Source organism: Podarcis bocagei, assembly GCF_964188305.1.
Source record: "Podarcis bocagei genome assembly, chromosome: 2".
Taxonomy (NCBI): domain Eukaryota; kingdom Metazoa; phylum Chordata; class Lepidosauria; order Squamata; family Lacertidae; genus Podarcis; species Podarcis bocagei.
The window spans coordinates 106,103,454-106,131,050 of NC_138126.1; the positions used below are offsets into that span (position 1 = coordinate 106,103,454).

General features: G+C 46.0%; 1 protein-coding gene across 9 annotated transcripts in view; it reads left to right on the plus strand.

The window, feature by feature from the left end:
* The window catches only part of SDK2 (sidekick cell adhesion molecule 2), a 353,925-nt gene that overhangs the window by 243,037 nt on the left and 83,291 nt on the right, over positions 1 to 27,597 (plus strand). For all 9 annotated transcript variants that reach the window (XM_081180809.1, XM_081180812.1, XM_081180810.1 and 6 more), the window contains 2 exons: positions 19,166 to 19,272; positions 27,224 to 27,371. In XM_081180809.1, the coding sequence (XP_081036935.1) occupies positions 19,166 to 19,272; positions 27,224 to 27,371 (255 nt within the window). The remainder of the gene's footprint in view (positions 1 to 19,165; positions 19,273 to 27,223; positions 27,372 to 27,597) is intronic.

The following is a 27,597-nucleotide window of genomic DNA, read 5'->3' on the forward strand; positions in this document are numbered from 1 at the left end:
GGCCACTGTTGTTATAAATACAGTGGTACCTCTGGTTAAGCACTTAATTCATTCTGGAGGTCCGTTCTTAACCTGAAACTGTTCTTAGCCTGAGGCACAACTTTAGCTAATGGGCCTCCCGCTGCCACCGCACAATTTCTGTTCTCATCCTGAAGCAAAGTTCTTAACCCGAGGTACTATTTCTGGGTTAGCGGAGTCTGTAACCTGAAGCGTCTGTAACCCAAGGTACCACTGTATTGGGTTCAAAGAGATCTACACTGCAAGAGCACTGCGCTTCCAGAGATGGCCGCCAGCCCAGGGATAAGAGTACATCTCTAGCTGTACACCCTGAAGGCTAATGGAACCTAGACCTGGCAGGGTCCCTAGGAGGTCATGTGGGTGATGCCTAGGTCTCCATCCTCCTCCCGTGAAAAAGAAACAGTGGGCACTTCAGCAGTACTGTTGTAGCGAGTACTTAGCCCCAAATGTGAGTTACCTTGCTTCAGAAAGTGTCCCTGCTGTCAATTACTTTTCTGCTGGGAGGAGCCATGCATGGTCCCAGCCTCTTCTGTTCATCCCCCTATCCCTCTCCGTTGGAGAGCCAGTGTGGTGTAGTGGTTAAGAGCGGTAGACTCGTAATCTGGTGAACCGGGTTCGTGTCTCCGCTCCTCCACATGCAGCTGCTGGGTAACCTTGGGCTAGTCACACTTCTTTGAAGTCTCTCAGCCCCACTCACCTCACAGAGTGTTTGTTGTGGGGGAGGAAGGGAAAGGAGAATGTTAGCCGCTTTGAGACTCCTTTGGGTAGTGATAAAGTGGGATATCAGAATCCAAACTCTTCTTCTTCTTGTGAGGAAATGGAGGAGACCATTAAGCGGTGCAGTAGGACAACTGCTTGCCATCAGACGCGACTGAAAAGTGCCTTAACTTAGGTTCAGAAGGGATTCTGCTGTCACAGCTGCTTCTCTGCTGGGAGAAACAGTGTGTGGTCGTCCCCATCTTTCCTTACAGCCACTCCTTCCCTCAATTATTTGAAGCATTGGTTCAGAATGTATACAGGCAATCATACTTGGTTACTGTATTTATTTATTTATTTATTTATTTATCTATCTATCATATTTATATACTGTACCAATTAAGTGGTATATGAAATAACAAATGCAGCATATATAACAACTAAACTCGGAAACCACTATATGGGCACCTTCGGGAGGAAGGGCAGGATATAAATCAACCAAATAATAACTGTGCAATAAAATATTAAACAAAACTACACTAACCCCCCCCCCAAAAAAAACCATAGCATATTTAGAAAAAGTGTGTGGCCTCCATCACCTCCTACAGCAAATCCATCCTTCCATCCATTTCTTCAGCTGCCTTCTCATGGTGTCATCTTTTATACAGTGGTACCTCGGTTTACGAACTTAATCCATTCTTAAACGAAAACCGTTGTTAAACTGAGGTGCACTTTCCCTAATGAGGCCTCCCGCCGCTGGTGCCCTTCCACTGTTCGGATTCCGTTCTTAGACCAAGGTAAAGTTCAGAAACTGGGACACTGCTTCCGGTTTTGCGGAGTTCGTAAACCGAATCATTCGTAAACAGGACTGTTCTTAAACTGAGATACCAGAGTTGGAAGTGACCACAAAGGCCATCTAGTTCAACCCCCTGCAATGCAGGAATTCTTCTGCCCAAGACTGAGATTTCTGGGGTGGCAACAATTAGCCCTAACAAACCAGTCACCACTGCATGTACCTGTAAAGGAATCTGGTCAGCCTGAACGCTGACTATGGGTATATAGAAGCTTATCTTGCACTCTGAGGTAAAAGTACAAATTGCATTCGATTTGCAACCCATCTGATTTTTCCGAGCTTTGCAAATTCATTCTAAGCCAGGCAAAACCATGAATTTCTGCAAAAACGTAAGCAAAGGCCTGTTTGTTCAGTAACGGCACCTCAGTCACAAGGATGCTGCTTACATATACATATGAGTAAGTTCACCTGTTTTTTGTGATTCCTGCTAGGGTGTCACAGAGCTTGCACAGGCTACAGAGAGTGGAGTGTTTTACAGATGAAAGGTACTAGAATTCCACATTAAGCGCACTTACTTGCCTCTTTATGTGGAAAGGTCTTTACCTTCAAGCTGTACGTATCACAGATATTAGTCATCGGCACACAGAAGGGGAGATGACTCAGTCTGGAGAACAAAGGTGATGCACATAAGTTCTGATCAACCAGTTGCATGGCTTACATCAGCACAGTAGTGATTTGCAGCGCAGGGTAGGGGTGCTCAGCTGTCCTCCTGTCACTCACATTTCTGCTGCTTACCAGGAGGTAGAGAGGGAGGTGGTAGCAAGGTTAAGTGTGGCGTGAACACACCAGCAGAACCAATCCACTGCTTCCACCAGGGGGGTTTGCACCTCAACTCACAACACCACCATCTTGTGCCTCTTGCTCTACCTCTCAGGAAGTAGCCGCAACATAGGCCATGGCAGTGACGTAGCATGGGTTGCCAGTGCCCAGGGCTGGACAGTACACATTCAGTTGCCCAATGGCGTCTGCATCACCCAGCCACAGAGATAAGAAAAGAAGAGCCATTCCGTTGTCTGGAGAGATCACTTCCTGGTTGGCATGGAGAATCTGTTTTCAGAGGAGCCCAGCGACGGAAGCGCACGGCTGAATTGAGGCAGCACCAGGTATTGAAATTTTGCGCCCCTAATCATTTTGCGCTTGGGGCAAGCACCCCTGTGGCCCCCCACCCCTCATACTACGCAACTGAGCAATGGGAAAGCAGGTGAACCCACCACCGACTGTTTACTAGATCAGTTAGTAATTCTGACTCCCAATTGTTTAACAACGTCAGCAACAAAATGACAACCTTAAAAAAAAATGCATACTGCCGAAAAGAAGGAAGTTTTTTTGGGGCGGGCGGGGTAGAGATGAGGAGTTTCTGTGTGACAGGACTGTGAACTCAGTTCAGTTCTGGTACCCTGCACAAATTCCTGAGATCTTTTCTTCTACATGTATAGCATTTGCGCTTGGCTCTGGTTGGTGGATCTCAGGGTAAGAATAATAGTAGTAGTAGTAATTTGATGGTAAATCCTACATGCATCAATTCTTCCCACCCTTAGTTTAACAGACCCAAGCTCTACAATCGCTACATCAGCACCCCAATCTTGAAGTGCATTCCATGCATGCAGTCTCGTGCTTGCATGATCAGGGCAGAAGAATTTCTGCATCAGCAACCCAAAGAAGTAACATCTTGGAGAGCTGTGACCTAAGCCAAATTCACACACTGTATCTCAGCGTTCAAGGGCTGGCGGAGGCAGGCTCTATCAGCCTGCCTGGAATGGTTTCTGTGCCCCAGTGATCATTGTTTTCTGGCTGACGGCGGAAGAAGTTTCTGAATGGCTGATCAATCCCATATGGACAATGTTCACTCACAAAACTGAGCTCGATGGGGAGACGAGGGTGGGAGTCTGTGCGCAGTGGAAAGCACCATGCTTTGTTGGCTGCCGCTCAGGCATGGGGTGAACAGAAGCATAGATTTGTGGGGGATCATTTGCATGATTTGAAATAAGGATTGCTGGGTGGCACAAACATGCGGTCCACTGTTTACTTAAAATTGTGAGTGCTTAGAAAGGTGTGGTCCTATAAAGCTGTGCTGTGCTGGCAGTACATGTGATCTGCACTTTGCTATGAATTATATAGATTGGGGTAGGTCTGGAACTACTAGTTGCTGTTTGGCTTATTTGCAGTAGATCTCCCGGGATTTCTAACTCCCAGAATTTGAGCAATAGTAACTTACGCACTATGATAGAATACAAGTCTCTGGGATGGCTGACCTTTGGTTAATCACTTACTTCTCTGCCTCAGTGTTCCTCACCTGTAAAACAGGGGTATTAATTGGGACTTTTTGACCCAGACTTGGAGCAGCTCTGCTGGTGATTTTGGGTTTGGTGTTTTTTTAGAGTTTTATGTTAGAATTCCTGATCTGTAATAACTCAAATGTAGATATGTACTTATCCCAATGTGTGGCTTAAGAAGTGCAGGAGGTAAGTCCCCCTTCCAACAGCATCATTTACATCAGGATCCAACCCCCATGGCCACTGTTTTGTGCCTGGCAAATAAAGTAGAACTTAAACAAGTATGTGAAGTCTGGCCGGACAGGCTGATAATTCTTCTCCAGTTGATATTTTTAATCTGAGCAGGAGAAGAATTTTGAAGTTTGTAAACCTTGACTTTTCTTTCGAAGAAAGGCCTTTACAATCCCCCAAAGCTCATATCCGAGCCATAGCTTGGAGAGCTTCGCTGGCATCTCTAGTAATTTTCTGAATTCTGAGAAATAACTCAGATACTGTAAAAACCCCTGGGTTGTAAAAATAGCAGGGCTGTAATCCAATGTTTGATTTCTGTTCATAGCGCACAAGTGAGATGCTTTAAGACCTTTTCAAAATGAGGAGTTGGAAGGGAAACCTCCAGTATATGACTGGGTGAGCAGAGAGTGGTTGTTCTTCGCTGTGGAGGGCAGGCCCCTGAAACTGGCAGAGAGCCATTACAAATAATCATCCCTCGGGACAAACTGCAGTTGTGACCTAGAAGCAGGGAGCTGGGAGTACGTCATATTTTACTGAACACCCAGACTTTGATTCTGACCTGGATTTACACATCTACATTGCAACCAGAGTCCCTCTGCTCTCGATGTCCTCTCTGAATCCACACTTAGTCTCACTGCCACAACCTCCGTGGGATAGCTGTGGTGGGGGAAGGTTGGGCCAAGCCCACATAGGCAGAAGTGGCCCAAGCCTTGTGCTTGACTGCTTTGACTAAGAGTTGTTTCACGCCAGCATTTCCTGCAGTACAGTGGATGCTCGGGTTGCGAACGTGATCTGTGTGGGATGCACATTCGCAACCCGCAGCTTCTGTGCATGCGTGACCGCCGAAACCCGGAAGTAACCCCTTCCAGTACTTCTGGGTTTCTGCGGTCCGTAACCCGAAAAAAAGCAACCTGAAGCATCTGTAACCCGAGGTATGACTGTACTAATAAGCTGTGTTTGCATTTTGCTCTTAGGAATAGAAGGGAGATGGATGGTGGTATTCCTGTTGGAATAGAAAAGGGAGAGGTTAAGTGGGTGCCTCTGTTGTCACCCTTAGCTTGCCTAGGTATGTGGGGATGGTACCCTGTGCTTCATCCTTGTTAGAGTCTAAAATTATGTTTCTAGGTCGGTGTGCATTTCAGGATTTGTGTTACTGTTTGCATCTCTGAATGGTTGGTGTGCCTGTTTGAGGGGGTGAGAGAGAGAGAAAGATTCTATCCCTGCCTTTGTCTGCGTTCGTGTTGTGGCTGATTTATTAACTAGGACAATACAAGGAGACTCTGCCCATTATTCCCAGTGTCCGCCTCAGCTCCTGACAGCTTGGTGAAATTGAAATATCTTATTTAAAGCAAGTGAGGATCATTTTGAATATCAGCAGTGACACTCAAGGACTCACAGCTGAAAGGGTGCTAAACAACAGCTGGGAGGGGGGTGTAGATGTTCCCACCACCTTTGCCACTGCTTTCCATTGGGCTGTTTTGCTCCTTTAATGCCTTTGCCTTTAGAATCCAAGCAGTCTGCCTCATCACTGCTCACATTTCCGTCAAGCCAGCTGCCAGAAATATTTTGCCCCGGTCCTTCAAGCAGGTGGCACAAGGAGTCTGACGTTGGTTATCTGAGACAGCACACAGTGTCAGGTATATGGGGAAGTGGCACATCTCGAAACTGAGACTCTGGTAGAAGGACCGTAGCTCAAGAGCATCTGCTCTGCATGCAGAAGGCCCCAGGTTTGATCCCCAGTATCTCCAGGGAGACTGGCAGAGACACCTGCCTGAGACCCTGGAGAGTCATTGGCAGCTAGAGTAGACAATACTAGACAAGATGGACCAAGTGTCTCTCACCCAATGGTTCCTTCACTCTCTATACTTTTGTACTAGGAGGGACCTATTTGCTTGAGAGTTGCTCGCCTGCTTCCTGTCGGCCAACCCATTTGAGTTCTCAGGTGGCCCATCCTTGCAAATTCAGACGCCTGCTTCCTTGCTTGCTTCCAGACTGCCAATGCTGGCATGTGTGCGCACTGTTAGCCAGTGGATGCTAAACGTTTGGATTCAGTTCAGAGGCAGATGGCGGGAACCTTGTGAGCTTTTGGCATTTTGTATTCAGGGGAAACACAGAGCTAACAGTTGAGGACGTAGTGAGGTTTGAGGTTGGGATGGTACTCACAGGTAGGTCTTGAGTGCAGCCTGCATATTTATTTAGATAATCAACCCACCATTTCTCACAGGTCCCAAGAACTCAAAGCAGCCACTGGAATCTCTCTCTCACACACACATACTCACACGTAGCTGTTAAATCTAAAATGGTTACCCCCACAGAGCTACATTTTCCAGAATTCCCTGGGAATAAGAATCAAATGTTAAATCACTGAGCATTGTAGATCTGAAGAATACATAAGGTTCCAGGGAATTCTGGAAAATATAGCTTTGTGGGGGTAACTATTTTAGATTTAATAGCTGTGTGTGTGTGTGTGTGTGTGTGTGTGTGTGTGTGTGTGTGATTCCAGTGGCAGCTTTGAGTTCTTGGGACCTGTGAGAAATGGTGGGTTGATTATCTAAATAAATATCTAGGCTGCACTCAAGACCTACCTGTGAGTACCATGAGTACCCTAACAGCATCCGTAACAAACTGCAGTCCCCAGGTTTCTTTGGGAGACAGTTCAAAGTGGTATGGTGATGCTTTCAATGTATAGTGCATGTGGGGCCGTAGTTGAAGGGCTGTGAAAGAGCCTCTGAGAATGCCTCTCGTTATACTCTTATAATGTACACTTGTCATATGACTGGTATTGTGCACGTAGAGGACCATCTTGGTTGATCTTCGAGAGCAGAAGTCTGTAAGATGCACCAAGGCTTTGTTTGAAGGGAGCAAGCCATAGGCCGTCTTAGTGTGGTGTGAGTAGGTCATCACAGCTTGAAATTTGACAGTCACCAATATAAAGCAAATCCTATCAATTTTAGTAGCTGAGCCCTCACCCGCAGCTTCTTAGACAGTATTTAGAGATGAGCCAATATTCACTGCACCCCACATTTTGCTGTCCCTTTCTCTGTGGCAATCTGGTGTGTGTTTGGTGATTGAAGAATAATTTGGGGGTGAGGGAGCCCCAACCCATTGCTGCTGCTGTCCTTCTTGGTCATCATCAGCTGGCGGCCACCCTTCTGCCACCAACCTACACCCCCTGGAGCAGTTATATGATGAGATGGTGCTGCTCTGATGAAGGAAATGACAATCTCTGCTTGTGGCTGACACATTTTACATCAGAGCAACCACTATATCATAATGTAATGTCAATCCAGGCAGCTTTTGAACCCCCCCCCCCCGAAAAAAAAGAAGGCTGGTAGTCACTGGGGGGAGCTCTGACGGTAGCAAGGCCCCCCTCCTAATTTTAATCCATCCTATGAATTTCCTGAGGCTTACCCCTGCTCCTTCTCCAACCATTGCCAAAAATCTGAGGAAGAACTTTTTTCTGACTGCTGTATCCGACCTTGCATTTCCATATTTTAAAATGCATCCTGCAAGGAAGTGGAGGTTGTCGATTTTGCCATCTGTTAAAAGTACAGGATTTTGCTTTAATGACTAAGCTAACACACTTTATTTGATTCAGTGAAAGAAAGAAAAAAGGACACGATACTTTGTAAAATGGATTAATTTTATTCAATACAGCAAAAGGGGGGGATTTATTGTCAGATAAAGGTTATGAATTCACTTAGTTAATAGTAACTTAGATTTAAAAAAACAAAAACAACCAAGCTGATAGTTACATCTGGGTATTACACAGAAAGACAGAATGCTATTAGTTATAAATGTGACACCCATTTGCGTACTTCTATAGAATTATAAATATAAATGCCCTTGTAGTTTCATTCTGTGTGCTGTTGCTTTGAGTTTTTGTTGAATGAGATATTATATTCTACGACTGGTTGTACTGACAAAGTCCTGTTAGTCCAAGCACTTCCTCCTGCGCAGCACAACTTCCTCTCCCTTTCCTCTTACGTTCAGAAGGTCCCAGGAGAAACCCTAGAGAACCACTGACTAGCAGTATAGACTATACGGTGTTGATAAGGGAGTGGGTGGCACTGTGGTCTAAACCACTGAGCCTCTTGGGCTTGCTGATCAGATGGTCGGCAGTTCAAATCTGTGCAACGAAGTGAGCTCCCGCTGCTCTGTCCCAGCTCCTGCCAACCTAGCAGTTTGAAAGCACACGTGTAGGTAGATAAATAGGTACCACTGCGGCGGGAAGCTTAACAGCATATCCATGCGCTCTGCCTTCCGTCACGGTGTCCTGTTGCACCAGAAGCGGTTAAGTTATGCTGCCCACATGACCTGGAAAGTTGTCTTTGGACAAACGCTGGCTCCCTCGGCCTGAAGCGAGATGAGCGCTGCACCCCTTAGTTGCCTTTGACTGGACTTAACCATCCAGGGGTCCTTTACCTTTGTCTTTATCTTTATCTTTATCATCTTCATCTTCATCTTCATCTTCATCTTCATCTTCATCTTCATCTTTCCTTACCTTACCTTACCTTACCTTACTGTGTTGACAAACCAGTACAGTGTAGCTGAAGCAATAGTTTGACTCTTTCTCTTGACTTAGTACTTCCTAGTGTGGTCCACTTCCTTCCTTGACCATTTGCCCACTTTCCTGCATACAAACAAGACTCTGGGACTAGCAAGACATGCCTTAGTTCCTGCTTCTTGCAGTGCGACAACATAGTCCCTTGTCCCCTGGACTGTTGTTCCAGAGACAGCCCTGGCTTACATCATGCCTGTGTGGCAGTAGCAAACAGCAGGGTGGGGCAGCAGGTTTCACCTGATCTCCAGTCACCAGCGTGTCAAGGGTGCTCTGCAGCCGAAGCAATGCACACAGTGGATAGTTAACTCTTCATTGTCAGAGCTGACACTTACAGTAGTTTCCACAACTCCGAATACCCACACACACAAGCCTAGCATATAGGCAGCTATTCCCAGGTCTGCGCTGTATGGAGCAGTTGCAGCGACAGGGGGCCACACGCCCTCCTCCATCCTATGTATCTTCCCCCTGCACACATGCAGTCAGAGACTATGCCTACCTGGAAGCTGCCTCTGCTCTTCTCACTTCAGTTCTCTGCTGGTTGTGGGAGACAGTGGTGCAGGAGAGGGTGGGGAACCACCCAGCCCTTTGCTTGCCTGACCTGCCTCTTCTTCCTCTTCTTCACACCCATCTTTTGCTCTATTCTGCAGCTCTGAAGCTTCCCCTGTTTCTGGCGCTTGCCTTCTGGCTGTTACAGGTCCCCACAAACCACGAGAGTCAGATACCAGCCCCATCTTCCCCCGATGCACCCTTATCAGCGACCTGCCAGTCCCTGACACTGTGCCACTTCTGAATACCAGGACAGAAAAGGGGATGGGGGAGGTTGCTGTGGTGCAAAAGCACCAGCGGAGCCTATCCGGTGCCTCCTGCCAGTGCCTCTGAACCACACTCACCTGCCGCTGCCTTTCCCCCTCTCCCTCCCAGTATGCAGCAACAACACAGGTGACTTCAGATCAAGTGTTTTAATGACTGAGCTAACACTCTTTCTTAGATTCAAGGAAGGAAAACAAAGGCACAGTACTTGACGATAAGATAGATGAATGTCATTGAATACAGCAAAGAAAAAGGGGAGAGAGAAACCAGCCACTATCTGCAAGTGCTGTGTGGTCTTCTTTGTCTAGATTGCCTGCTGGCTTGGATTCAGGAGTGTTTAATGTGTCTTTCTGAATGGCTGAGTTCCAGCAGTTGTACCCAGCATGTAAAAATGTTTTCTCTATATATATCTTGTGAAAACGACAGCTTCAATTGCTTAAACTAAAAAGGTAGACTAGGTGATTGAAGCAGTTAAGAGCAGGGAAGGCGTCAGCACTCAGCATTTGTAGGCCCCAGAACGCTGGCGAAGCCCACCATTTAAATTTCCTACAATGCCCCCAATGATGTGTCACACTTGGGTATTGTGGGTTAAAATGGCAGCCCTGGAAAAGGATGAAGGTGATGTTGGAGGGGACCCACCAATGGAGGAAGGATTGCACCAGAGGGACGTTTCCCAGTGCTCTCTCAGATCTAGAGCCTTCCTGTGTAAGATGTCCTTGTAGACTCATTGGGCACAGGAGGGGACCATGTTTAGGGAAGTTTTTAATGTTTAATGCTGTATTATGTTTTTAATATTCGATTGGGAGCTGCCCAGAGTGGCTGGGGAAACCCAGCCAGACGGGCAGGGTATAATTTTTTTTTATTTTTTTTTATTATTATTATTATTATTATTATTATTATTATTATTATTATTATTATTATTATTCCCAGCTCGTGTAGTTAAAGCCTACAACAGGACTAAAGCATAGGAACCACTGCAGGGCAGGCAGCAGGGAGCACACATGGGGGCACTATATAATAGTGATTTTCTCTCTTATGGAGGCTACTTTGGATGAAGACAGACAGAACATTTTTAAGAATGGCAGAGGAAGTCTGAGAGTGCCTCCATTGATGTGTAGACAAATGTACTTTCTCTCCCAAAGAGAGCGGGGGGGGGGGGCACGGAACTATTACAGGCTTTCAGATTGGTTCACATCGAATGGGATGCCAATTGGCTAACACCTGTGACATCATTTGTGCATTCTGAGTCATCTTAAAACGTTTAAAAAGTAGTAATAAATACTCCAGGATTTGAGGAGTGTCTGCTTTTAGAACATTTCATTTTTTAAAAAATAAAAAGGGCATTAATGTCTATATGTCATTAAGTAAAGTAAAATGTTTAAAAAGGCAGGCAATTCACCTGATGCGCAAGAAGAGGAGAAAGACTGAGGGCTGGTATACATTTTCGTAATGCAGTCTGTACAGCCAGTGAGCAAAGGGTCAATTCTGCCTGCCATTGAAATCCACATTTGTCTTTATCCAATGATGCCATGGAGACGTGTTCATTTTATTTATCTATTTAACAACTTTTTTTACTTATAAAAACATTTATACCTCTTGACAGCAGTTTACTAAACCTTCGCCTTTTGTTGCAAGGAAGACCCCAAATATTAAAATGTCACAGCAGTACCAAAGGACCCTAATGCAATATGCACACCTCAATTCCTTCTGTCCATGCCTTTTATGGTTCATTTCAATCCTTCCTTTTCTTCCACTTTATTTGTGCTTGAGCCAAGAGATAGGAGAGACAAGAGGGAGCACGCACTGAGAGGGAGCAGTAGCAACCAAGCTTGCAGGCTGTATTTTTAATTATTTCTCTTTTCCTTTTTTTTTTTCATAGCCTAAGGAGTTCCCTAGAACAACATTTGGAGAGAAAAAACCCACTTTTCATAGAGGTTGGATTTCCCCTCATTAAAAGCCATCAAGCTCAGTCCCGTTTCTAAGCTTCACTAACACCTTTTGGGGAATCTGCCTGTTGACATAGTGCCCAAAGGTGACCCAAAGTGATGGTCCCTGCCAATTTGTATCCCAGCTCATTTCTGCTAATCACAGACGAATTCCACAATGTCCCCCGATGGTGTAAAAGGAAGGATTGCTGATAGTATATGGCATGCCTTCCTCAAGCTCATCCAGTGCCCTTTCACTCCTCCAATAAGGCACCAACATCAAGGCCTTGAGAAAAGAGGTTGGGTAATGCAAACTCCCTAAGAAAACTCCTATGGACATCAACCTCATTTAACCTGATTGGTGGTTTCCAAGTAGGGCGTCCTATGCTGCCACCTACGGGCTCAATTGGGATATTCACCTTTGCAGTAGTATAGCCGAACTCTTGAGTCCCAGTACAGGGTTGAATAGACCAGTGTGTTGAACTGGAGCAAACGCAATTCCCATTTCACCTGTCAGGCCCTTAGTGCAGGAGAGGGTAAATATGAGGCGTTTGTGATGACCACAAGCACTGCTGTCTTCATGGCCTAATGAGTCTGTCCGCATTATACACAGGATGCTGAAAGTTGCACGTGGTACTTGCCCTTGGATAAAATGCAGGTTGGTGTTCCAGCCAGTTGGCAAAGGACTTCATAGCTATAAGAAGCAAAGAGGCGGAGAGAGAGAGGACAGGAGCTGGCAAACAGCCCTGTCAAGCCCAGATAGCCCTCAGGTCCTTGTTTACCCTGCCAACATCCCAGAGCTTTGGCATGGAGTTTTGTCCAAACATCACATGGAGTCTTTGGACAGCTGTGCTGGAATTTGTAGCCTTCCCTTGCACGGAACGTGGGTTTGGAGCACCACCGCTAGGAATTAACAACTCCCTCCAATAGGCTGGCAGAATTAAGAAGTTTGGAGCTAGCCTGTCAAAAGGAGAGAAAGGTGGATTTAAGAATGAGTTGAGGATTATGGTCAGAGCTCTTGTGTGATAAGCTAAGTCAAGTCCTGAAACAGGAGAGATAGAGGCAGTTACTGCTGAAAGGTTGGTGAGCCATTGGAGAGGGGATTAAGACTGACGGAGCAATCCACTGCGTGCTTACTTAGAAGTAAGCCCTGCTGTATAAAATGGATTTTACTCCCGTGCAAGTGGGGGGGGGGAATTGCTGCCTAAGAACTGCTATCCAGGCCAACTGAGGCCAAAAGACTCATCAGCGGATTAAACCAGGCCTGTGTTTGCACCCCCAATGCCATCCTTTGCAAATCTTCCCCCTCAGCACAGAATTTTGCAGTGTTGAACACTTTTGGTGTAGGTGTGGGTTTTGGGTTTTTTTTTCCAGGACCACATTAATATAGGAATGAAAGAGGATGTGAAAATCGAAGGGCACATCACTATTGAAAGAAATGGAAAAACCAAGAAGAAGCCAGGCGATGCTCAAGGGTTCTCAGGAGTCTGTGTCAGCATGCAGACCGGTGATTAATTCGCAGCAGCCTGCTAGGATGAGGATCTTAATGTTCATTGGGGCATTTTATTATTTACTTATTTGTCTCGCCAATTTGTATAATGCTTACTTAAATTTTGTCTCTAAGGGGTGTACAGGTAACACAATACAACAAAGCTAAAAATCAGTTAAAACAATTAAATCAGAATTCAGTTAAATGCCTGGTGGAATAGGAAGGGGGGGAGTCTTCTCCAGTATTTCAGCAGAGAGAGGGGGGGGCTGTGTGCCCTTAACTGGAAGGGATTCCATAAAACTGAGTCCACAATATTGAACACACTGCTGCTGGTGGATGAGAGTTCTGCATCTGAGCCATGGGATATAATGAATCAGGCATTGCCTGAATTATCCTGGACCTAAGTTGTTAAATATCTTGTAAATTAATAAAGTGGTACTTAATTTGTTCCAGAGGTCCGTTCTTAACCTGAAACTGTTTTTAACCTGAAGCACCACTTTAGCTAATGGGGCCTCCCTCTGCTGCCGCCATGCTGCCGGAGCACAATTTCTGTTCTCATCCTGAAGCAAAGTTCTTAACCTGAAGCACTATTTCTGGGTTAGCGGAGTCTGTAACCTGAAGCGTATGTAACCTGAAGCATATGTAACCCGAGGTACCATTGTACAAGAACCTTTATGGGCAGCCAATGGAAGCTTTTGAACACCAGAGTGGTAGCAATAATCTGACCCCTATCAACAGTCTAGCCGGCATGTTTTGCACCAAGGGTAGCCCCACAAAGAGCTTGTTGCTATAATCAAGGCTTGGCTCAGTGCAGCAGAACAACCATGGAGAAGCAAGGGGGCTGCAATCTCCTCTCCAACAGCCCTGTTCTTTGACATACCAATCAGGACAGTGGATGAAGAATTGTGAAGGACTCTTGTGTTTATGCATATGGTGGGCCCAGGGCTGCTAGAATGGGGAACCTGCATGGAAGATAAGTTGCTTCTTCTGTAAAGGAATCTCCATATATCCCTGGACTGGACGTATCACAGTAAGGGTGATAGCAGCCAGAGACTTTAAATGAACCATTGTCCTCTAATTCTAATGGACTCAGAGGCTTTCTCTGACATTTCAAGTATTCTGGAAAAGCACAGCGGCTGCCTGTTCCTCCCATGCCCTATTGGCCTTAGCGCTTATGTCACCTTGTTGTCTTGAAACATCCTCTGTACTTCAAAGCCTTCCGCCTTGTAACTACTATATGGGCAGCCACTGCGCCAACATCAGGAGGGCAGGCACTCAGCTCTCCTGCTCTGTCCGATGGGGGTCTCTTGCCCTCTTTATCCACAGGTAGAGATGAATTTTTCTGCACGCCGCAGGCAAACAGCAGTGTGTCTACACTGGGGGAGAAGTGTCTCCAGACTTCAAGGCAACCATTAGATGATCACCTCTCATTATTAAAGTTTAATTTAAGCTGTGTATCGAAAAGAAAAATACAAACAAACTCGTATCAAAGGTGCCTCCGGCACTTTTAGTACTTGATTAAATTTTAGGACGTGGGGGCTGGAAGCAGTCTGAATTCCTTCACTTATTTCCTTTGAGTTTCCATCCTCTGGTTTCTTTCATTGCTGCAGAGAAACTACATAAATGAATGCCTGAGATTAATTCACTCTTTCCAGGTTTTCTGCAGCCTAAAGGGAAAGCTTTTCCTGCTAGCCCCATAACATGTTCCTCTTTGGTTTTTCCATGATCTTTTCCTACTTCATTTCCCAGGCTTTCACACGCCCATGTCCTCAAACTTGTTTCACCATAGCATCCCCATCCAGCTGCCATGCTTAGAAAAACCCACATATTTCAGCAACTCCCCCTAGTTTTCACAGTCTCTTGAAGTTACCACCAGTGATAAGGATGCTTCAAACCTGTTTGAACATAGATCCATTTTCCCCCCATGACATGCAGTTACAACTGCATTGATGAGACATAGCAAAGTTCCATGCGCATTTTATGGGGTGGGGTGGGGTAGAGCAATGCTATACTGCACAGTGCTGACGAAATAACCTGTGTACATAAAAAAATAAGAAGAGCTTGTTGGATGAAACCAGTGTCCCATCTGATCCAGCATTCTGTTCTCATGGCAGCCAAACAGATGCCTGTGGTTTCCAGCAACTGGGGTTCAGAAGGATTACTGTTTCCAACTGCGGAGGCAGAGCATTGCCATCATGGCTAGAAACCATTGGTAGTCTTTATCCTCTGTGAATTGGTCTAATCCTCTTTAAAGCCACCCAATTTGCTGGCCACCACTGCCTCCTATGGGAAGAAGTGTCATAGTTTACGTGCCCATAGTTTATCTGTCCCAAATCTTCCAACATTCAGCTTCATAGCTTCATCAGATGACTGGGAGTGGCCACCGAGACCATATAACACCAGTCCTGAAAGACCTACATTGGCTCCCATTACATTTCAAAGCACAATTCAAAGTGCTGGTACTGACCTTCGAAGCCCTAAACAGCCTCAGCCCAGTACAGTGGTACCTCTGGTTGCGAACGGGATCCGTTCCGGAGGCCCGTTCGCAACATGAAAAGAGTGCAACCCGCAGCGGCGCGTCTGCACACACGTGGGTTGCGATTCGCCGCTTCTGCGCGTGTGCATGATGTCATTTTGCACTTCTGTGCATGCGCAAGTGGCAAACCCTGGAAGTAACCTTTTCCGGTACTTCCAGGTCGCCGCGGGACGTAACTTGAAAGAACGTAACATGAAGCAAATGTAACATGAGGTATGACTGTATGAGGAATGAGTGTCTCCACCCACATCGTTCAACCCAGACACTGAGGTCCAGCTCCGAGGACCTTCTGGCAGTTCCCTCACTGAGAGAACTGAGGTTGCAGGGAACCAGGCAGAGGGCCTTCTCGGTAGTGGCGCCCGCCCTGTGGAACGCCTTCCCATCAGATGTCAAGGAAATAAACAACTTCGGGTTAAATACTTAATTCGTTCCGGAGGTCCGTTCTTAACCTGAAACTGTTCTTAACCTGAAGCACCACTTTAGCTAATGGGGCCTCCTGCTGCTGCCGCGCTGTCAGAGCACGATTTCTGTTCTCATCCTGAAGCAAAGTTCTTAACCCGAGGTACTATTTCTGGGTTAGCTGAGTCTGTAACCAGAAGCGTATGTAACCTGAAGCGTATGTAAGCCGAGGTACCACTGTCTCTGACTTTTAGAAGACATCTGAAAGCAACCCTGTTTAAGGAAGTTTTTAATGTTTGATGTTTTATCATGTTTTTAATATTCTGTTGGGAGCCACCCAGAGTGGCTGGAGAAACCCAGCCTATTATTATTATTATTATTATTATTATTATTATTATTATTATTATTATTATTATTATTATCATCATCATCATCATCATCATCATCAGATGTCCATGAGTTCTCGTGTTGTGGCAGAGGGAGAAAAACTTTTCTCTGGCCACCTTTCCCATGCCATGCATGAAGTTATATACTTCTGTCATGTCACCTCTTAGTCACCTTTTCTCTAAATGAAAAAAGGTCCCAAATGCTGCTACCTTTCCTCGCTTGATCATTTTGGTTTTGCCCTTTTCTGAACTTCTTCGAGCTCTAGAATATCCACATTGGGGCTTGAGGGAAATGGAGAGAGAATGGGCAGAAAAGATGATAATAGAGGCTTTCATTTTCACAAGCTATGGGGTAGCCCACATTCCCTTTTTCATTAAAAATAAAATAAAATTCTAAGCAGGACCAAGGAATACGAATACCTCTGAACCTGAAATAGTGGAAGCTCAAGAACTCTGGCCTTTTCTCTGATTTGCTTCACTTTCACGTTTTGTGATGTTCATTTGAAGCCCAGAGTCTGAAAGAAGAAGCCAGGAGTTCAGACGCCCAACAACTTTCAGAAAAATCACATGCTGGATACTACTTACTGTTCTTTTTTATAGGTCAGCTTTGTCTTTTATATAATTTCTCAATTTTGGATTGAGATTTTGGATCTGTTGTACTGAGAAATACATAATCTTGCACCAATCAACAAGCAAGTTGAATCAAGCAAACTTATCCAAACCTGTAGAAAGTTACATGTGTTTTGTCTCTTTTTAGCTACTGTTGGTTTTAAGCATCATTTGAATGCTCTTAAATACCTGTTTTAATTGTTTCTTATTGAGAATTTTAATGTTCTGTTTTATATTTTTGTCAATGGCTTAGACGGTTGTTGCTGTTTTTATAATCGGTTTATAAAGGTTAAGGGAAAAATAGAAGCAAATGCTGCCTGTGACACTGGCATTTTTAATAGTGTTCATATCCACCCAACACCCCTTCTTATCACATATGAGCCAGTGTGGCAGATACGGTGGTGGCTCCTGGTTACAGCCTCAGAAATGCTGGATATTATTTTAAAGTTCCATGCTCTCTAATTTGGCTAAAGTACATGCAAGGCTCATAGTACACCCTTGTGCAAATTAATTGAAACAAACAATGTAGTTTATTGTACAAAACTCAGATATACATATACAAAACTCACATATACATACCATTAGTAACGGATATGACCTCTGCTATTTTTAAGCAACATTTGAACACGGTTTGGCATGGAGTCTACTAGTTTCGAACAGTCACTGTTGATTTTCGGATCCCTTGAGTGATCTTCTCCATAGTCGTACAGTCTACAGCACAAAGGCGACTTTTGCATATAGCCCACAAATTCTCAATGGGATTTACGTCCGGGGAATTCCCTGGCCAATCAAGTACCTGTATTTTCTGCTCTGTCATGAATTTCTTCACCACTTTCAATGTATGGCAGGGGGCTAGGTCCTGCTGCAATATCCCAGTACCGTCAAGATACCTCTTTTCCAGCTCTGGAATAACTCTCTTTTGTAGAACATCAATATATTGTGGCGAGCGCATCATTCCTTCTATTGGCTGCAGGCATCCGACACCATAAAGATCAGCTGACTTTTCGTGTTTGTTTTGAGTACAGGATTACGAGTAAGATAGAAAACATGCTTTGTTTCGTTTCATTTGCACAAGGATGTACCATAAGGGCACAGGATGTACCAGCACTGACATGCTTGATCTTTGCAGAGCAAGAGAGTGTGACCACACAATCAAGTGGCCAAGGTGGTTATATGGTTTCTCAGATTCAGAGATGCAGCAGCATGCAAATTCCATGCTCATATTTTGCCATGAAACTACTTCTCCAAGATGCACCAGTGCATGTATGTTTAAAAAGCAGTACGGCAATACCATTCAGAGTTCAAGGCAGCAACCAAAGGAGTGCCATCTTCCCAGCAGGAAATTTTGCAGTTCCCATACTTGGTCCTGATACCAAACCTGAATTTATGGCTCTCTAGCTCTGCAACGCAGGTGGCGCTGTGGTCTAAACCACTGAGCCTAGGGCTTGCCGATCGGAAGGTCGGCGGTTCGAATCCCTGTGATGGGGTGAGCTCCCATTGTTCGGTCCCAGCTCCTGCCAACCTAGCAGTTCGAAAACACGTCAAAGTGCAAGTAGATAAATAGGTACCACTCCAGCGGGAAGGTAAACAGCGTTTCCGTGCACTGCTCTGGTTCGCCAGAAGCGGCTTAGTCATGCTGGCCACATGACCCGGAAGCTGTATGCCGGCTCCCTCAGCCAATAATGTGAGGTGAACGCTGCAACCCCAGAGTCGTCCGCGACTGGACCTAATGGTCAGGGGTCCCTTTACCTTTACCTTTAGCTTAGCCTGCTTAGTTTAGTCAGGCAGCCATCCTTGGGAGCAATGATTCTCAGCTTCCTTCCCTCCCCACCCAAATATGAGCACTGCACGTTCATTTAATCCAAAACAATGTGGTCAGTTTCTCTCCCATATAGGTTTAAAATATTTTTTTTAAACCACAAAATTGTAGGGCTAGAACAGAAGGGACATCTTCCGGTCCAAGCAGATACCTAACCAAACTGGAGTGTGCCTGTGGGAATGAATCCCGAATAAAAAATGCTTCTTTTCCAAAAGTTCAGCATCATGTAAGACCATTTGCTTTCTTCAAGCCTTCTCTCCTAGTTTTATTCCAACAACAGATTTAATAATTTTTTTGGCTTTTATTTACTTTTACTTTTTTCATTTTTTTGTCCACGAAAATGGAGTGTAAAGGCCACCACATAATCAATCGGCAAGTAAATAATGAAAGTTTGTGTTGATATAGGCCATGTCGCCACAGTGTACACAACAGTAATTCACTTTAGCCTATCAGGAGATGTATGGGATTACAGTTGCCCTTACTATCTACCTCATTGATTGTGTATTGCATTGATCTGTTTAGTCATCTCCCCCTCCTTTCTCTCTCTTTTTTTCAAGGTACATGATCACATCCCTGGACCGTACGCATGCTGGCTTCTACCGCTGCATTGTGCGCAATCGCATGGGAGCCCTTCTGCAAAGGCAGACTGAAGTGCAGGTGGCATGTAAGTGGTGGCGCATGTCATGCTCGAAAAGTATATATATATATATATATATATATATATATATATATATATATACACACACACACACACACACATACATACATACATACAGGGAAATAATCCATGAAGTGAGCTACAGAGCAAGAGGGCAAAGGATGATGGCAAGAGAGGTTGACCATTCCCACCACCTCTGGAGTGCTGGGGAGGCCCCAAGACCCCATGAGATTCCAGGGCCACCTGGAGGAACAAGAGCAACAACCTGGGGAATAATTTCCTTGAGTAGGAGCTGTTCCCCTGCTCTGCCAGGATGCCCCAGGGCATGCCCGTGCTACCTACCCCAAATGAAGGGACTTGCCCATTGGATGATAGGGCAAGTGACTGGAGGACCAATAAACTATTTGAGATTGTGTCCTTCCTGAACAAGGATAGGTCTACACTCTAAACCAATAGCAGTTTAATACCAGTTTTACTGTCATGGCTTTGCCCCAAAGAAACCTAGTGATGGTAGGTTGGCAAGGTCGACAGTCATGTCATATTCCTTCATTCAAATATTTTCACAATAACCTTCAAATCGAACACATTGTTTCGTAAGTTGACTCAGACCTTTTCTATTGCATTATATCTTTAGCTATTACAAAAAGTTTCTCTATTACAAGTATTTTGTCATTTTTCTTTCGCTGCTTTTATCTCAAATCCTGCCCTGAATTTCGTTTGACTGTAGTATTGTTTTTTAATACAGTGGTACCCCGCAAGACGAACGCCTCGCAAGACGGAAAACCCGCTAGACGAAAGGGTTTTCCGTTTTGGAGGCGCTTCGCAAAACGAATTTCCCTATGGGCTTGCTTCGCAAGACGAAAGCCCACAGGGAAATCTCCGGGACAGCGGGGAAGTGCAGCGCGTCTTCCCCACTGTCCTCGGACCTCCTCCCGCCGCCCGGCATCGGAACGAATCTCCGATGCCGGGCGGGGGGGGAACGCCTCCTCCCGCCGCCCGGCATCGGAACGAATCTCCGATGCTGGGCGGGGGGCGGAACGCCTCCTCCCGCCGCCTGGCATCGGAACGAAGCTCCGATGCCGGGCGGGGGGGGGACGCCTCCTCCCGCCGCCCGGCATCGCAATGAAGCTCCGATGCCGGGCGGGGGAGGGGGCGGGGACACCTCCTCCCGCCGCCCAGCTTCAGATGGCTTTCCTGAAGACTTGGGGTGGGAGGAGGGTTTTCCTTCCCACCGCCAACATTCAGAATGCTGTTCTGAATGTTGGCGGTGGGGAGGAAAAACCCTCCTCCCACGCAAGCCCCGGGAACAGAGGGAAAGCGCTGCGCCCCTTCCCCTCTGTCCCCGTACCTGTCCTGAAGGCTTGCGGTGCGGAGAAAAGCCCTTCTCCGCACCGCCAGCCTGGCAAGCGGTTTCCCTAGGAACGCATTAATTGATTTTCAATGCATTCCTATGGGAAACCGTGCTTCACAAGACGAAAAACTCGCAAGAAGAAAAAACTTGCGGAACGAATTAATTTCGTCTTGCGAGGCACCACTGTAGTCCACAAAAGGCCTCCATTCTTCTATGAAAAGTTTGTCATGTCAATATCTTAATTTCACTGCCAGCTTTGCCATTTCTGCATAGTCCCCATTACTTTCAAAAGCTATTCCTCCCTCGTTGGAACCTTCTCTTCTTTTCATTTCTGTGTATATAATATTCTAGCTGCTGCTGTTGACACTTACATTAATAATTCGGTCATCATCTTTGGAACATCCGTCCCTATTATACCTATAAGAAAAGCTTCTGGTCTTTTGGGAATAGCCCATTTAAACATTTTCTTCATTTCATTATATATCATTTCCCAAAAACCTAAAAGACAGTCTGAAAGAATTCATGGGAAGAATGCTAGTTCATTTCTAATGCTGATGTTCCCTTCAACTCCTCTTCGCGCTCTGAGCACCTCCTGAGCACTTTTCTAAACTTGTCTGAATTACCCCTTTCCCAGTCACAATCAGGAAATGCTCTTTTCAGAGGTTTGTTAGTTGTGGCCTTATTATCACATGTGATTCCTCTTTCACACGCACAGAGAGAGAAACGTTTCAGTTGCAGCATATCTTTATGACAAGTAGTCAAGGTCATCAGGCAGCAAGATCTAGGCTGCTCTTGGTGAGCAAAATGTTAGGTGAGAAATTATTGGGTGCTAAAGGGCTCTTCAGTTGAGCAGTGCAAAGTGGATTTGGAATCAACAGCTGGAAGGTGGAGGTGGAGGAATGCAAATTAAAAGAAAGGCACAGTCTCTTTACAGGGTGAGTGATGAACCGCAGGGACAGAACATCATCAAACCAGGGCCTCTTTCACCTTCTTCTGATCAAGATTAGAGGACTTTGTAAAGGACACCACTCAGACGGCTGCAGAATTTTTGATACAGCAATAATGAAAGGGTATTCGGCAGCCATGTCCTGTCCATGAGAGGTCACCTTCCAATTTTATCACACTTTATTAATCCTCTGACAACAATGAAGTGACCTTTTGTAGCAGTGCCAAATGACAGAACCTCCAAAGCGATGCCCCTTTCCTCCAAGCTGACAGATCTTAAAATGTCTCTTTTTTCTTTCTTTGTTGGTCTATTTGCTTTCTTTTTTAAAAGAAGGGGGGGACCTTTCCGATTTCCCCCCCCCCCACTGTCATCCCTATTTGCAAATCTCCTATGGCAAGCGGAGCTGGGAACTTGTGAAAGCTTTATCTTCAGTCCCTTGTAATGGAGCTGCAGGAAGAAAACAGAGCAGGACTGAGGGGCATTGGGAGATTGGGAGGCAGGTTGCAAGGGGGTTGTGCGTGCCCCCCCCCCAATGCTAACAGAGCCATGAGGAGACAGGAGAGTAGAAGTGGCAAATAAGCATGGAGGAACCTTAACGGGACTGCATGTGAATCTCACCCCAAGGAAGAGGAGGAGGCTGTTTGCCTGAAGTGTTAAATCCCTAAGATGGCTTATAACAAAAGCAAGCAGTTCTTCTCGGCAGCACCCTCTGGAAGGCAGGGAAAGCAAACAACGTTTATAACAATTACAGCACCATTGCCTGATGCAGGGACAAGCCGCCCATATAAATCAGCCCTGGTCTCTCCGACGTGCGGGGAGGTGGGGTGGAAGAGGCCGGGGTGTAGATGACAAATCTTCTGCTGGCGACTGAAGATTGTGGCTCAGTTGGCTGCCTCCTGCGGCACTTAGCTAGAGAGCTTCATGCTTCAGCACAGCTGGTGGGCGGGTGGGTCTCTGGGAAGGGGTTTTGCTGTGTGGATGGATCAGACATTTTACAGTTAGGAAAGTGATGGGGAAATGCATTTGCAGTGCAGCCCTTTGATCACCTTTAACTGCACAAACTTAAATGGAATCAATGAACTACTAATGGGAAGGTGTATAAACATCCCACAAGCAAATCAGGATGATTGCAGGGCAAACACACATTTTCATATAGCCACGCTGCAAACAACTGCATGATAAAGACCGAGTATAAGCCGACCTCCGTGTAAGATGTGTGAAACAAAATCTGGATGAATGCTCAGCCCTCAAGTCATCTGGAGCAGCTGGAAATGGCAAGCAGGCCTTGATTCTTCTCACTGTCTAATTTGTTTCTCTTCTGAGATTTGCTAGGTTCTTCCAGGTTAGCATCGGGCTGCACGGGCAGCAGATCCCAAACACCAAAAGGCTAGGTCTGACAACGGATTCTGCATGCCAGATCAGTGCATGCTGTGAGGACTTCAAAAGCCCGGAGAAGAAGAGAAATAACTTGCTGAGCCAAGAGCTGGAGAAGAAAGCAGGAGAAAGCGCCGTGACCACCAACCAGAGGAAAGGAGCAGCGGGAGCAGGGTGTGTGTGTTAATTCAGGCCTCAGGCAAGGTTGATAAGGTGCCTGCAAGGCTTCCTCTGCTGTCACTACACAGACTATAGAAGCACCGCCTGGGAAAGGGAGATGCCATTTAATTAATCCTAATAAAAGAGATGCTTTGGAGGAGCGTCGTCTACAAGCGTGGAGGGGTGGGTGGGTATCAGAAGCAAGAGAACATCTCAGCTGGTGAAAGAACAACTCAGAGTCCTGGCATTGGTCTCAGCACTGGACCACAATAGCTGATCTTCATTGCACTCTTCCCAGTCTTAATTCCCTCTTCTCTTCCTTTGATGTTGCTCTTCCGTATCCTTTGCCCACAACTGCGGGAGCCACCATTTTTAAAAATTCACAACCTGGAGTCAGGCTTCAAATAATGCACAAGCACCTTCAAAGATACTTTAGGTTCCTGGCTTTGTTGGGTTGTGTGTTGTTGTTTTTTAATTAATAAAAAAGAAATACATAGGGACACCCATTAAGCGGCTCCACTATCCAGAAGCTAAAGAACTAAAACCCACCCTTTTCTAATTGTGTATTCCTTCACCGCTGCGCATTGCTGCTACAAAGTTAATGCTGCAAAGACTGTGCCAGAACCAATTTCTGTATTGTGGCAGTTACTCTCCGTTGTGCACTTAGCTATCTCCCCGCACTTAAGAGAACCAGGAATTGCTTGAAGAAAAACCGAAAACGTTCACAACTCTTGCAGCTTTCGTTTTTTTAAGGGATCTTCCTCCACGGTTACAAGATTCATGATGAAATTACAGGTGCAGGAAGCCCTGAGGCCAACATCTCCAACGATGGGGGCTTAACCTCCCTCTGACGCTCCTTGTTCGAAGCACTTTCCATCAGGAATAATCTTAAGTGGACTTGGTGCCTCATCAGCATTCTCGGGAATGAAGATCTACGAGCCGAAGCAGGGAAAGAAAATTAAAATCCAGACAGCCACTTGAACGTCTTGGCGAGGGGTGGGGAGGGAAGGAGCACCTTGTTGCCTGCAGCCTAAAGGAGTGCTGTGGGGAGGGGACACCCCCCGCCAAGATTTAGTACGCTGACTTTCACGACTCTCTGCCTCTCTGCCAGGAAGAAAAATAACCACTGAAAATTGGGAAAAGAAAATAATCACCATCAAAAATGGGGGAAAGGGGAGATCTGTGAACATCTCCTAACTTTGAATTTGTAAATCATATTGCATCTACAGGATGAAAACCTCCTGGTCACAGCCATGCCATATATTTAAAGCACTTTAAACATCATGGCTCTCACTCCCCGAAGAATCCTGAAAGCTGTAGTTCGTTAAGGGTTTCCTAATGACACTCAACAAAATACAGCTTCCAGGATTCTTTGGGGTGGCGGGGAGCCATGGTGGTTAGAGTGGCATAGTAGCTCTTTAAATAAGGCAAAGTAAAAGTAAAGGACCCTCGACCGGTTAAGTCCAGTCAAAGGTGACTATGGGGTTGTGGTGCTCATCTTGCTTTCAGGCAAAGGGAGCCGGTGTTTGTCCACAGACAGCTTTCCAGGTCATGTGGCCAGCATGACTAAACCGCTTCTGGCACAACGGAACACAGTGATGGGAGCCAGAGTGCACGGAAACACTGTTTACCTTCCCGTCGGAGCAGTACCTATTTCTCTACTTGCACTGGTGTTCTTTCGAACTGCTAGGTTGGCAGGAGCTGGGACAGGACAGAGCAACGGGAGCTCTCTCCATTGCACAGATTCAAACTGCCGACCTGATCGGCAAACCCAAGAGGCTCAGAGGTTTAGACCACATCGCCACCCACGCCCCTTTAAATGTATAGTGTGGATAAAAGTGGCTAAGAGAACTGGAAGGGGGTGTCTGCTTTCCCCCTTGGTGAGCAGAGCTCTCAGGGGCAGCTCTTCATCCCATAAAATATTGACATAGTAGAAGGGGAGGGTGGTGTACCTGTTGAAATGTGGAAAGTTGTGTAGCCTACAGCAGGAGAACAATGAGTGGACAGTGCTTTTAAAAAGAAAAACCACACCCCCTCCGCCTGGAAGCACCCAAAGACAGAGATGGGGTGCAACAGGTACTCCTGAAAGAAGCACGAAGCAGCTGCCCCAAACTCTGAGGGGTTTCGGCCCCCTGAAGCTGTGACACATTCCAAATGTGACAGACACCGTCCACCTTTGTCAAGTAGTGATTCCTTGGTGTGTGTGAGGTGCCTGGCCAGGTGTGCAGTTTACCTCAGCATTTAACCAATAAAAGGCCTATGTTATTACCCGAGCCCTACAGATCACACCTAAGAGATCTGAACACCCCTAATTCACTTCATCATCACCTTCTCTCCCCCCCACCTTCCCCAAAGCAGCCCCCCCCCTCCAAAGGTTGGTGGCAAATCAGGCAGCTAATGGGAAATTAATCAGGCAGCTGTGCTAACGCTAATGGCCAAGTCATTAAAAAGAGATTCTTTACACGTTTTTAATTACAGCAATTAAAGCAAGTCAATAAAATGTCTCCCCACACCCCCCCCAATTTTGTCATTAGTACTATTATTATTAAAGGTTCTATAAATTTTCAAGCACACAAGCAGCTGCGCTGCACGAGGAGGCACTGACCTCCATCCCAGCAGCATCAAGGTAACTGTTGATCAAATGGTGTGAGGAGGGGAAAGGGGAAAGGCACCTCTGAATGTAGATTATATGAGTGTTGGAGGGGGGGCAGGCCTGGGAACTGTAAGTGGAGGGTTGTGAGTGTGGGCGTTTGGGAGGGGAGGTGCACAGATGAACGTGCATAGGCAGAGTATATAAGCAGAGGAGATTGCATCGAGCGTGGGAGAATAAGACATTTGCTTTTTAGCATGGGTCATTGCCAATTTAAAGCACATGAAACATTAATTTGTGCCGTCTATGTTCTAAAGAAACCTGCACAGGCTCAATAATGTCTCGCTGAAAAGCCATACCTGTTTGCAGAAGAGCCACACTTCTCCGCTGCAACTTGTGCCCACTTCTGGTGATTTGCTTGCATTCGGGGAACCGATTTGCAAGTACAAAATGTGTATCGTATCATGTCAGCCGAGAAGGGTGCTCACTCACACGATATAAATTGCCACCTTTCGAAGTGCACACGGGCGGTGACTGAGAATGGGCCAGATACTCTCTCCCATCTATTTTTGCAAGAAAAAACCTGCCGTTTATACATAAAAGTAGTAGCATTTCATGATTGGCATGATATAAGTGTGTGTTTTGCACTTAGCAATTCATGCCCAAAACAAAACTAGCACCGCATGAGAGCTGACTTGCTGCGTAGCCAAGTAAAGGTTGAGGAAATCTATCAAATTTCCAGGTGTCAAGATGACAGCTGCGAACCAACACAGGAATCCTGTAATGAAGTTAGATTATGGCATTTTGATGACACTGGGCTGGATTGCACTGCACTGCTGGCTTGTGCAACTGGGATCCATGGATACAAATGCAGCCCATGAGCACTGCATTGTGGCATGCAGCATACTTGATAGCCATTGCCTCCACCACCACCACCTCACATTTATAGTTATGGGCAGAGGACAAGCACAGGAGGGTTATCAGGCCCATACCATGCATATCTGGCCAGCTGTATTCAGATTGATGACCCACAAGTTGCATACATTCCAAGTGCCCCAGAAAAAAAGGGACACCCCGTTTTGTCTCACGAGATCTTGGCGGCCATTATGTGTTCCGTCATCTTGCACACTCTTGCCCTGGAAAAAAAAGTGTGTTTTCAGGGTGAGAGCAAGGCGTGAGTCACGTGACTTGTTCAGGGGTATGTCCTGGAAGACATATGTCCTGGTTTTGCATCAGAAAAAGTTGGAAGGTATGAAGGAGCCTAACTGCCTTTTCTAATAAACTCTGCCTTACCATGTGGCATCTTAAGTTCTCATTGTACCACCCTGTTCTCATAATCTTCCTGATCCACTTGCATAGGACCTCCATGTATAAATTGGAGAATAGCAAAGCTTTGGGTTCTTGGGAACGTCTTTAAACGTAGTGGTAGCCTACAACTTACCTGCTGTACAGCCAGGCTCTAAGAATGCCAGGTATATGGTTTCTCTGCCCTTGCACCTAACCTATTTGCTGCTCTTTCTTCCTTTCTCCTCCCTAGATATGGGAAGCTTTGAGGAGACTGAGAAGCAGCAGAGTGTGTCTCACGGGGAAGCCGCCGTCATCCGCGCTCCCCGCATTGCCAGCTTCCCTCGCCCGCAGGTCACATGGTTCCGTGATGGACGCAAGATCCCTCCCAGCAGCCGCATGTGAGTACAACTGGCCTTTAGAAGAACCACCGGAGTTTAAAAGAATGCTGGAAGGTGTTTGGGAAAAGCAGCACCCACACACTTTGGATAATGGAACCACACACCTTCTTATTATTCTCTTCAAAGGCCTGCTATTTCACCTGCATGCTTGGCTTGATAAACATAGAGGGGAGGAGTGCAAGTTCACATCTGGATGAGCTGGAGAAGCACGAGGGACAAAAAGTAC